A 12,633-nucleotide genomic window follows, 5' to 3' on the forward strand; every position below is an offset into this window, starting at 1 on the left:
ATTAGTTGTGGGAATTATCTGTCAACTGTTAACATTTTCCGTGTTCAAGTTTAAAATTGTATCAGAATTACGCAACACACGTGGCGATTGCTCACAGCTTAGCTTTGTTGGTGGGCAGTACCAAGAAGTTTGCATACTCATTCCTCCGGCTACACAACCTTGTTTGCGGTTTGGGGCCATGGGTGCTCAGTCTTTGGCATTATGAATTCCCTGACTTTCGTGAGCTTTGGCTCTACCAAGCTCATCCGTAAATGTCTGCGTCCCGGCACTTGTGTTGGGACGCTTACAAACACAGGATTTCCGGCCACCAAGTTCACCGCGAAGGCAGCGTTTCCCTGTCCCCTTTTGGAGCTTCAATGCACTTTCCAAAATTACCTGTATTTGATGTAGCCTTTGGTCCACCACTTGTGTGTTGTCCGACACATTGGATGCCAAACGAAATATTTCTGCACTTTTTTCTAAGACTTTCTTTCTCAGGCCCATGCACTGAACAAGCAGGTCCTCGTACCAGTGTCTAGGCACCTAAGCGGAAACAACACAGATGGCTGTATTAATTGTACACAAATTGCGCAAATTAAATGGCGGGTTAAGTACAGGGCGAAGAATGCCATACCACATCACCAACAGCACATGGAAGAGGCAACCCTATTACATCGCCACCAACTCTGTGAATGCCCTCTTGCTCCAGTGATCCATCAGTTTGTATGCACAACACAGACCAGGGAGGGTAATTAATTGGATGTTTCAGTGACGGTGTTGTGGCCTCACTTAGTGGCAACTGGTCACATATATGAATTACGCACTCCTTCCCACTGGGTGCCAACGTGGAGGAAGTCATTGGTCTCATTAGCCTGCTGCACACAAACTCCTCATACGTAGCATATGGAGGGGGATCTGGGTATAGGCTTGCAATGGGCAGTCCACGAAGCACATCATGTAGCATGTTTCCCGAAATTGTATCAGTGCTGTACATATCTGATGGCCGATGGGGAGGTTGCTTTGCACATACACCTGCATACACCTGCCTAATAACCCTCTCGCCCAGGTAGTAAAATCTTCCCATGGGGCCATCCAAAAGCAATCTCGTTGCAGTTAGTTCCTTGGATTTGAGATACCGACTGGGCAATGCCATTGCAGGGAAGGGCAGCCAGTTCACCTATGACACACAATTAACAAGCGATGTAACATTGGTTTGTTCCACAGGCGGAACAAATTCATAACAACTGTTAACACTTAGGCGGTAGAAGCTATTGGATGTTCTAAGTAGGGGAACTAACGTTTTCCGGGTCAATGGTGTCAATTGCGCGGCGAAAATTTTCGACCGTAGACGGTGCTAGTCGATTGGCTCTATTACACGAGCGCCATCGCCACATTCTGGGCAATACGTCCCTCTCGTCCCGTTTCAGTTTATACGGACTTAACTGAAGAATTTCGTAAGCCCACACCTACACGTGGTCGTACAAATTATGTCCACCGTTCGAGATGAACACTAACTGCTAGAAAAGTTTATGTAACGGAACATGGAAATGTCGAATTGACACAAAGTGAAGGCAAATCTGGACTTACCTCCCAAACGAAGCTGTAGCCGCCTAGGCTTTTCGTCAGGCGTCGGGAGACGGCGGACATAAATCTGTACAAGGTTGCCATCCCCGCCCCTCCCCAGTTATAATCCCCTATACGATCTACGTCCTCCAGCGCTGGCAGACAGCACAGGTGAATTGTTTCGGCCGTGTTGCTAAGTAAAGTGCGGCCAAGCATGTATAGAAAGAAAGCTCTAGTCAGATGTGCCAGCTGGACGTCGTCGTTCTCGTCAATCGCCTTGTCTTTGTAGAATGACAATATATCGGTAACTCTGATGGCACCGGCAGAAGCAAAAGCTGGCACCCAACCCAATTGCTCCTTGATGTAATTGGCATTTTCCCTAACATTGTAATCCCACGTAATGGGCAAGCCGCCCACTGCAACACCGGTTATACAGGTGAAGTCCAAGGGTGTCAGTGTCATCTCTCCGAAAGGCAAATGGAAGGAGTTTGTTGAGTCCCACCATCGCTCCGCAAGTGCGACAGGCAACTTCCTATCTCTATCGGCCACGGGCAAGTGGCTCAGAAAATCCCCAAACCCAGCACTAACAACTTTCGCGGCCACCTTACGAGGCAGCCTCTTCCACCACTCCATAATTTCGACTGACGACCCTCTAGGATAAATTGAATAGACTTCCTGTGCATTAATGTAGAACCAATTCAGCCATTTTTATATATGTATAAACCAAATGAGGACTTAGGGCAAAATAAGCACAAGTAATTGTCGACATTGATTCTGCAACATTTACCCCCTGTGCAAGGAAAATGTGTGATATGTGGCTTTTCCGATCAACCAGCAGTTGTTGCGAGTGTTCTTCATCACGCGGAGGCCGGTAGCGATGGAGCCTGCCCATCGCACGGCTGTTGGAGTTGGATTTTGGACGAATATTGTGACGGCGCAGGCTATCACAAAATCCCTGTCGCCCCACCCGCGATTATGAACAGCTTTGCCGTTAAGTGTTGCGGCCTTGTATGTGCGTAGGCATCTTTCTTCGCTCAGAAATTTGAAGTGCAAGACATTTTGGACGGCTGTGGCCAGGTTGGGCGTGCAATGCCCTTGTACCTTCTAAGTAGGGTTGCAAATTGGGAAATTTGTGTTACAGTGACGGTCGGCGCGTGTAAACTATCGTGTTTTCATTGGCCTTTACATACATACCCTTTTCAGTTTTACTTGGACGACTACGGAAACAGTATTGTGGCCAACCTCCGCGTCCTAAGCAATGAAATGTCTCCGAACGTTTCATTATAGCAAGGGGGGGAATGGGATTAGAAAAGATGCAAAATTTTGAATTTAAAAACACAAACCGCAATTTCGGGACATTAACAGCTCAAATTGAAAAGCAACTTGGCATGGATGGTCCGGACGATAAACGAATACGGGTTGCCACAACTCCAATGACAGTACTATGTTGACACGGGTTAATATTTCAAAAAAAAAAGTAACATTCCGCATATATTCATACTAGAGGCCAAAACCACCAGCTCTTGGGCTGGTGGCCAGCACCGAGGCCTTGAGGCTTTGGTGGGGTGGGAGGTTTGCTTCCCACAAAAAATGTGTGTTAGTGGCTCTGCTTCAAAGGGATAATTTCAGAAACTAACCTCTCCTGTGATTTGACCAATTACACTGATCTCATTCCATTTGTTACTAATCCTTTACAAATTCAGTCCAAACGATTAAAACATTGTTTTAGAGAGTGAAATTAGGATTTTGTACCTGATTTGTCCTTTCTGCTACAGGTCCAAAGAATGACAAAGTATTTCAAAATAATTAACAATTAATAAACTTTAAAAAGCGTAGTTTATAGGCAAATATGTATTATTTATTTAAAGTACCAACTCTTTACAGGTATTTTACTTTCAAACATTTACTTTATTACAAATATTTATTCTCAAATACAGATTTGTATTTACCCTGAAATATTTAATTTTTGTTAAATACAAAATCTACCAGTTTTTCTTCCATAGAAATATGAATATAACACTTTTTCAATTTGCTGTGAAAAGAAACTTCTGGCTTATAAAAAGTTAACCCCAATTTATTGTACAATGGAAAAAGAATTTTTAACCACTATTATCGAAAAGGAATGATACCAAAAAAGAAAAGAAAGCACATCCATTATGAGTGCATTATCGGTTTAATAGCAGCATAGTTTTAGTTGTAATTAAATAATGAGTAGTGATAATGTTTCTAAAATTTTAATAATTAGAAAAAATATAGAAACCCACAAAAACTTAACTGTCACTATCTGCAACATCAATAAAAAAAAATACAGACTTGCATATTTTTCTTTCTTTTTTGAGAGAAATAGCAAGTTAAGCTATCCATTTAAATCATGTCTAATAGCATTACAAATAGATGAAAACATTTCTGGCTGAACTTGTTATAGAATATGTATTGCAAGTTTAAATAAAAACATGAATTGCCATATTTGTAAATCTACATATGCAAATTAAAATCCACCAATTTGTAATATTGCAAAAATGTCTTCTTAAGCAAAATAGAATTTTGTAATAATATTTTGTAGAGTGACACTCTAAGCTAAAAGCCTGAATAATAACTTCCACCACCAAATGCATTGCTTCGAAAACTGCAATTGTTTTAGCTAGTCAAATGAACAAATTATTATTAACTTCTTTAGCCAAATAGTAATGACATGTCCATTTCTATGCCTAACAATCAGCTGAAACTCTAATTACATTATCTATCATTATGGACAATATAAAAGGATAAGAGTAAGTCATGTACAACCAGTTTCAGTAAAAGATGACATTATCTAATTTTGCATTTCTTTTATTTCCAAGCTATCATTTCCTAAAATTAAAACCATGAAAATTTTGCTACCTATCATGGATACAAGCTAGTCATCTACACATTCTAAATTGCTAGCCCCAACATTTATTTTACACGCCATCCACCTTATCCATTTTCTGAGCATTTTTAACAATTAATAAACTTTATATAAATTAAAATATAATTACCTATCCATAAATGAAGAGATTCTGATTATTTTTTAATTTAATAAGCATCATATTTTTGTGACTGATCATCGTTTACCTTCGATTTTCATTTATTAGATTTTTTTGTCCTCTATTGTAGTACTATCACCTCTAGTGCAAGTTTAGATTTTTAATACTGCCATGTTTGTTGATCTTTTAAATGCATGACATTATTTCCCTTTTATTTGCTAGTTAAACTCGCACTCTTATAAAGGTATGTCTATTTCATAAATATGTAGCATAGTTATAACTAAAATTAAGATAAGAAATAACATTTGATTAAATATCTTATAACATCACAAACCACTTAAGTTGCACATAATGAGAAGATGCTCCAATATGTTACCTGTGCAAAAACAAAAAGACGGAGCTGTAATATAAACATAATTATTTTCAATTAAAAAAAGATAAAAGTTATGTTAATATACCTTGAAATTTCATCCTCTTTTATTAAACATAAATTGAGTTTTACGTTCTTTCATAGAACTAAATTCATCTCTAATTGAATCAATGCTAAATTTCAAGGAAACTTCCTTTTTTTATGTACATTGTTAGGCAATCATTCAAGAAATGATCTTTTATCTTGTTTTGGGGCTTTATTTTGATTGTTTTGATAAGTGAAAATGTCCATTCCATAACTATAACAGGATATATCACTCAATTTCTTGTCTTCACCAAGCCTTCAAGTAATTATTTGTATATTTGTATATGAGTCAACAAGAGGATAGATCACTAAGTTTAAATTTTTGGTTCAATTAGGCTAAGGTGTATATTTGTATATGGACCAATAAAGTAATTATTTTTATTGTAGCCCATTGATAATTATGAATTAAGTCTTTTATTATAATACATCAAATTTGGTAAATATGATACGATGGATCATCAAATTATAACATTTTTTGAATGTTAAATAATTAGTACAATTAAAAATAAATAACTTTTTTTGAACAAAAAATTATATCAAAAGGTGGTAATTCACACACACAGACACACAGATATATATAATATGTATATTAACTGTCATAATATAAACTAAATTTCTAAAAAATTAGGGGGGGCCAACTTTGACTTATACATATATTTACATATTATGAATTAAATTTTTCAAAACTTAGGGGGGGCCATGGCCCCCCTCTGCCCCCTTGGCTCCATCATTGCAAATAAATAAAATGAACAACCCATTTGCTGAACCCAACTCTTTAATTCTTTCGATAATCTTCACAAGCCGCGAATTGTGAATTAGTAACACTTAAGTTTATCAAATGTAAAGAAAACTGTGAATTTTGCTGATTTGTCATGATTCTCATGAATGATATCGGCTGCCACTGTTCCGCCCATGGCCTGCAAAGATAACCACAAATTTTTTGGGCGGGAACATGGTCTTGTATCCTTCGCCATACGGGATAGGGAGCCGCCAGTGTTTCCCCCCAGTTTCGCATATGTGAAGGGCCATGGTTCAGTAGTCAATCAAAAGCTTCACACTGATCTTTTCACAACAAGCAAAGGTGGGCTCCCCTCCACACACGACCGTTCATTATCTGACGAAATTGTACAACTCTTGCATCTTCTCCTGTAAGAAAGACTGGCGCCAGTCTTGTCCGCACCAGATTTACACTCCAACCGAGCAAATAAATTTTTTTATACGTTAAATTTTTTTTTTTTTTTTACGTTAATTGACCAGCTCTTTATGGTTTTCCGCCACTATAAGTACAGAGTACCCATTTAAGGAGCATAAATAAAGTTTGTATCGGGTAAAAAACTTCCTTATTTATCGATTTACGTTAATTGACCTGATCTTTATGGCTTTACGCCATTATAAGAACAGAGTACCCATTAAGGAGCATAAATAAAATTTTTATCGGGAACAAATTTTATAAAATCAATTTTCCCATGAATTGACCAGCTCTTTACGGCTTTCCTCCATTATAGAAACAGAGTACCCATTTTTTCATTAATAAAATTTTTGGTCGGGTGTCAAAAAAATTACAATCCATTTACGTCAATTGACCAGCTCTTTATGGCTTTCCTCCATTAAAAGAACAGAGTACCAATTTTTCCATAAAAAAATTTTTTATATCGGGTACAAATAAAATTAAAATCGATTTACGTCAATTGACCAGCTCTTTATGGCAATTTTTTCATTATAAGAACATAGTATCCATCGTACCCTTATGTCCTCCTATAAAAGCTTCACACAACTAAACTTCTTCCTTGCATGCCCATTCACCCCGGCGTTGGTTTCGCACAACAGAGAACCCTATTGCATGCCGCTTGAGCTTCATACAACCCCGTTGTATCAGTTTCGCATCTTCCTTTTACCACCCGTAACATGTAAGTACTAGTATATTCTCATAGGGTTCTGTATGTTTATTTCCTGAACCGACCCTTCATTCCTCGTAACATAATCGATTTTCAGACTGACTCATGGCAGGGTATGGACGACTTCCTGAAATGCATGTCCTCAACAACGGAGGCATGGTCGCCTACTTTCAACACGAGCTCTTACCACTTCACCACATTGGCGTGAAGTGGATAGTTGAGGAGGCGCTGGTGCGGTTAGATAGGTTTCCGGGACCGGACTTTCCGCAGTCGATGCTGGTGTCATGCATACCGGTTCGCAACCCCATTGCGAACGAGGAAGTATTCCGTTCGCTGGTCAAGTGGCGCCGTCGTCCACTCCCCCTTATGCAGAACCTGAAGGCGTTTTACATCATGACCTACAATGCCTGGTTTGTGGGCAAGGAGGAATTTGTTGCACATTTCCTCGGTCAAAAACTACTGCTCCATACCGACGTGTGGATCCTCTTCGGCGCCAACTTTGAAGACTGGTCTGTAACACGGTTTCTTGCTGAAGAGGGGTATGCCGCCAGCTTGACACGTAATGTTGCCATTGCGGACAACCTTCACACCGCAACCATTTGCTGGAATCCATCAGCTGTAGAGATCACGTTTGAAGATAGAGATGCTATTGACAGCCTTCTCCTCACTGTGCGGCGCAAGAAATACCGCAGCTTTCTCAGGGTAGCTACCACGGTTGCCTCCTTAAACCCTATGTTTGGTCTTATTGTGGAGCGTTTCGAGTGAACGTTCGCAGTTACAGCGGTGTGCTTTTAATTTTTTTTGTTGAACATCATATTTGGAGGTTGGGCGGTTTTTTGTTCTTGGCCCTTGGTGTTGTTGGGCGTACCATGCATGGTTTTGATTGTAAGCGTACGAAGGGTAGGGGTTAGGGGATGATATTATGCAAGGCCTGAAAATGTAAGCCGTGCACCGTATTGTCGGATATGTAAGCAGTAAGCGGATGTACTTAAATCCAAATATATAAGTAAGAACCTGTTTAGGTCGTTCAACTCCACAAATTTCGCATCCGTAAACCTAACAATGCTGTGCCACATCCCAATTGGTAAGCTTCAGCTTGTTCAGTTGGCTGGCTAAGCTGAAGTTCATATTTAACAACGCAGCGGTTGCCATCGCAGTGACTAATGACGTTCATCGATCCATCTACGATCCGTAGTACCTCATCCGCACACACATTGCGGGGGACAAAGGGAACAGGCGTTTCGGAAAAACACATCATGCACAATGTAAACAAAAACCAAATACGGAAACCTAGTATGTTATATAAGGGAAAATCTTAAATTACACAGTATCACTCCGCCGGTTTGGCCAACTCAGTCGCATATGCGGCAACCACCGGTTGACAACGGATGGACAAAAGGCAATGCCACAGCAGTAGCAACCACAAAAATACAAGAGGCTGTAAACGAGCCTAAATGCCCATTCTATCCTTATTGGGACCATACAAACAGTACTGCAACGGGGGGGGGCATCGAGGGGATGCAATCAACGGGAACACATTCATTCACGGTTTCAGAACTAGAACAAGGACTACCGCCACCACAGCTACCACAGCAATGTTAAGGATCGTCACGTTTCTTTGCATGCTTCTCAGTTCAGCATTGATGGCAGACACCTCCGCCGCGGGTCTAATGCTGACGGGGGCGGTACTTGACGGGGCGGGATCGGGAACTTCAAACCCCGTTGCTCGAGCAAACTCATCACACCAGCCAATGAACGTTCGACAGGGCCTCTGCAATAGAACCACGTTAGCAATCTGAAATATTTGTTCGGAACAGTTGTACCGTGGAACTTACCAGGGCGTTAGCGCAGCGATAGTAGTGGCGCCCCCTGTTTGCTTCAGACTTCCAGACAACGCGAACTGCACAGCTTCGACCACAATTGCAATATAATGTAGGCCAGACCGTGCTATTGGCCGACCCGGCTGAAGACGAAGAAGCCATTCGCAAAGGTTTATCTCCTCCGGTACACCGCCTAACTTTATCCCTGCCAAACACAAGCTGAAGCGCCGCTCCCACGGTGTCCACGGACACCGCCCTTAACAATAATTTGGGGGTTGGAAGGAAGGAATAGGTTTTACTTCACAGTAGTCAACACATTTGTTTGCTCCTTATGTTGACGTTTCGGAACGAATACAGTAAATATGAATAATGTCACAAATTTGTCCCTGAGGTTTCTGACACTTTCACTGGCAACCCCTGAGCTTCTCAAGATTTCACTGACCTCCCTTAATTTTAAGTTTTTTGTAACAATGCAGTCCAAATCTGATTACAATATTATTTTCATCTGTGAGAAGGTATTTTTATATATTTTGTATGCCCCGTTTGGTCCTTGTATTGGTAGAAGATTGAAAGAAAAATAAATTATTGGAATGATTACTGAAGTTGAGGGGTTATAAGTACAATACAAAAAAATTGTAGAGGTCCGGATGTGCCAGGAAAATTGCCGATTTTCACAAATTTAAAGTCACCTTGTAGGTTACCTATTTACCATAAAATAAGTGACTAATTAGACTAATTAAATGGAAGAAACTCGTAATAGTGGAAACCTATACAAAACGGATATATTACTGGGCAATCACCTTTTTTTTTTTTACTTTCACGTATTTAAATCATGTTAAATACAAAACCTATTACTTTTCCTTTCGTAAAAATATTAGTATATCACCTTTTAAATTTTACTTACGCTAAGTAATTGCCAAAAGTATCTGGCGGTTGGTAATTACATTTAACTAGAATTTTGCAAAATTTAATATCTACTGAAGGTGATTAAAAAATTATTACTCGTAGGCGGCAATAGAAGAAGTAATTTGGCGCCAATTTGTGAAAGTTAAATTTATGAATTTAACATACCAGCTCTTTATGGCTCTTTATTGGTTTTTTATGTGTAAAATACCGGCTTTTTATGGGAAACATACCAGGTCTTTATATCCAAATTTTGGTTACATAGCGGCCAAAGGAAAACTAGTATGTTTTGTACCAACTTTTTATGGGCAACATACTACCTCTTTATAGCAGCAAATACTGGCCAAGACAGAACTAGTATGGTTTTTATTAGGAAACATTGAACATACAACGCATACTATACCAGCGCTGAATGGGAAACTGGCATGTTTTGTAGTACGATTTGTCTCCGCTTTTTTGCTGGCAACATACCAGCTCTTTATAGGGAAAATGGGTTTAATAGCGGGCAAAAGGAAACCCGACGTCTGTTTTCTGTGTAACATAAATCAAATATGTGAAAGTTACATAAAATAAAAAATGTTATGAAACAACAATTTGTGAGTAGAGGTCCCTACGTATTCCCAAGAGGATTAATTCATGAAATATTGCTATAGTATGTATAGAAGTTACAATCCATTATAGGTACAATCCTGTACTCATTTTCTCTCATAATTGAATTGAATTATAGTATTTCATGAATTTTAGTTTATAACAAAAAAAATACATAATCATATTATAATAGAGAAAAGGCTTACAAAGGATAAACACCAGCTCTTTATTACTTTTAACCCACTTGGCGAATAAACACCGGCTCTTTATGCCTCTTCTCAATTAATGGGTGACAGACTCCACAAATACATCCGTGGCAGCATACGAGGAGTCAGGCTTGCGGGAGTATATGCATTCAACATCACCTTTTGCCCTTTCGGTTGCCATTTCACCCGCCGGACCTCTCTGCCAAATCTGTGATAGCGACCATTTCCCATACCAGCTCTGGTTGCCGACCCATTACAGCTACGAACTAAGGCTCCCTGTTTATCACTGTGGAAGCTCCTTTGCTCTGCGATGAACGTCGACCAATTTACGATGTAGGTGTACATCGTGACTGTTCATGGTCCCTTGCTACCGGTGTTTTGTTACGGTGCGTATGAAATAACCGTATTGGAATAATACGTTGGTCGGTTTGTAAAATTGTTTCGGATGACTGTTTTTTGACGACAGAATGTTGCGTCGTTTGCAGGAGAAGTTGTGCCTTTCCAAATTTCTGTTCGTTTATCGCTACGGTTACTCGGTCTCCCACAAACAGGGCTATATATTACACCTTATCAATCATTATTGGATTTGATTAGGAAGTAGGTGTTGTTTGAAGTTTACTCCATTCTTGGGCGTTCGACGGATTCACTCGACTGTGGCCAGTAAAAGAAATTAACCGGACATGGCCAACGAACAAAAAGGGCGTTCAACAACCTGCATCCTGTCCCTTCCGACCGAGGTGCTATCCGAGGTGCTTGCACGTGTCGCATCTTGTTCATCCACTGATCTTTTCCGGGCAAAACTATGGTTCGTTCTGGTATTGGTGATAGAAACAGGAAGAGGCGTTTAAAATATATGACATGTTACAATCGTTTGCGTTTAATGGATCATTTCTCTTATTTTGCAGCTGTAAGTTGTTTTACGAAGTTTCGGAAGCAGACAACATTTACCACCGGGTGTCAATGGATAAGTTTGAAATCGTGCCGTGGTCAAAAAACGACCAAGTGTCGAGGTTCTTGAAGAAGTGTAGAGAAAGCAAAAATCCAGAAGCCTTGTATCGAAAAGGAGTGGTAAGCATTGGGCCGAAGTCCCGTTTGCTCGAAATTTTCTAGACTAAGCTGAGGTCATCTATATCATTTGAACTTGATGATGATTTTGGTCTGCACACTTTACCCCAAAACGTATATATACAACAGGTTACTGCAGCTTTCTGCCCCAGTAAATAATTATTGTCCCGCCGCCTTGGATGTTCACGAAGCACTTTTTTTGATTTTTTCGTTACTATTTCCCCGATGACTTTTACGGAAGAGTGTAATATCAACCTTGCACTGTTTAGGTTGATTATTTTACGGACAAGCATGAGGACTCAGCATTGGAATGCCTGGAAGAAGCTGCCAATTCAGGCCATGCGGATGCGGCATATGCGTTGGGAATAATTTACATCTTTCTTGGTGGGGACGAGTTAAAGCGCAAAGGTATGCGACTGCTGAGCGGGTTGAAGAAATCCAGAATTCTGAAAGCCAAACAATTTCATCCTCGTCACAATTTGCGAGCGCTGCTGAGGATGATATGGGTCAAGAACCCTTTGTTTCTAAAGCCAACGCCCATTTGTTGTGCCATGACACACGAGAGGAAAACATCTTCATGGCCTATGGATGCCGATGACGTGGAGGAGGAGAGTACATGTGAAGCCTGCGCTTGCGATGAAGAAATTGGAGCAATTTGTGCTGCCCTACCTTATCGTTAGTGTATAAGATTGAATGTTGACAACTCCTTTTGATGCACAAATTTGTCACCATGGTGTACAAATTAATTATGTTTTTTCAGTAAATTGACCGCTACTTCTTACTCTGTTAATATTACTGGTATGAAAAGCTAAATAGCTTATCTTCAATATGTTCTGTTCTGTAAAGTATCACTTTACGTCAATTGACCAGCTCTTTATGACTTTCCTCCATTATAAGAACAGAGTACCCATTTTGCCATAAATAAAGTTTTTTATCGGGTAAAAAAAAATAAAATCCATTTACGTTAATTGACCAGCTCTTTATTGCTCTACTTCATTATACTTCATTATAAGAACAGAGTACCCAGTTTTTCGTAAAAAAAATTTTTTGTTGGGTTTAAAAAAAAATTCTAAGCAATTTACGTCAATTGACCAGCTCTTTATTTCTTTCCTCCATTATAAGAACAGAGTACCCATTTTTCCATAAATAAAATCC

The 12,633-nt window shown here is 39.7% G+C and overlaps 1 protein-coding gene across 1 annotated transcript; it reads left to right on the forward strand.

The window, feature by feature from the left end:
• The first annotated feature begins 11,093 nt into the window (after positions 1 to 11,093).
• LOC113771306 (putative F-box protein At1g67623) lies at positions 11,094 to 12,158 on the forward strand. The gene is made up of 3 exons (XM_027315905.1): positions 11,094 to 11,218; positions 11,319 to 11,481; positions 11,748 to 12,158. The coding sequence occupies exons 1-3, from the start codon at positions 11,094 to 11,096 to the stop codon at positions 12,156 to 12,158; spliced, it is 699 nt and encodes a 232-aa protein (XP_027171706.1).
• Positions 12,159 to 12,633: the final 475 nt, after the last annotated feature.

This window comes from Coffea eugenioides, chromosome 1 (assembly GCF_003713205.1).
Source record: "Coffea eugenioides isolate CCC68of chromosome 1, Ceug_1.0, whole genome shotgun sequence".
In the NCBI taxonomy this organism is placed as follows: Eukaryota; Viridiplantae; Streptophyta; class Magnoliopsida; order Gentianales; family Rubiaceae; genus Coffea; species Coffea eugenioides.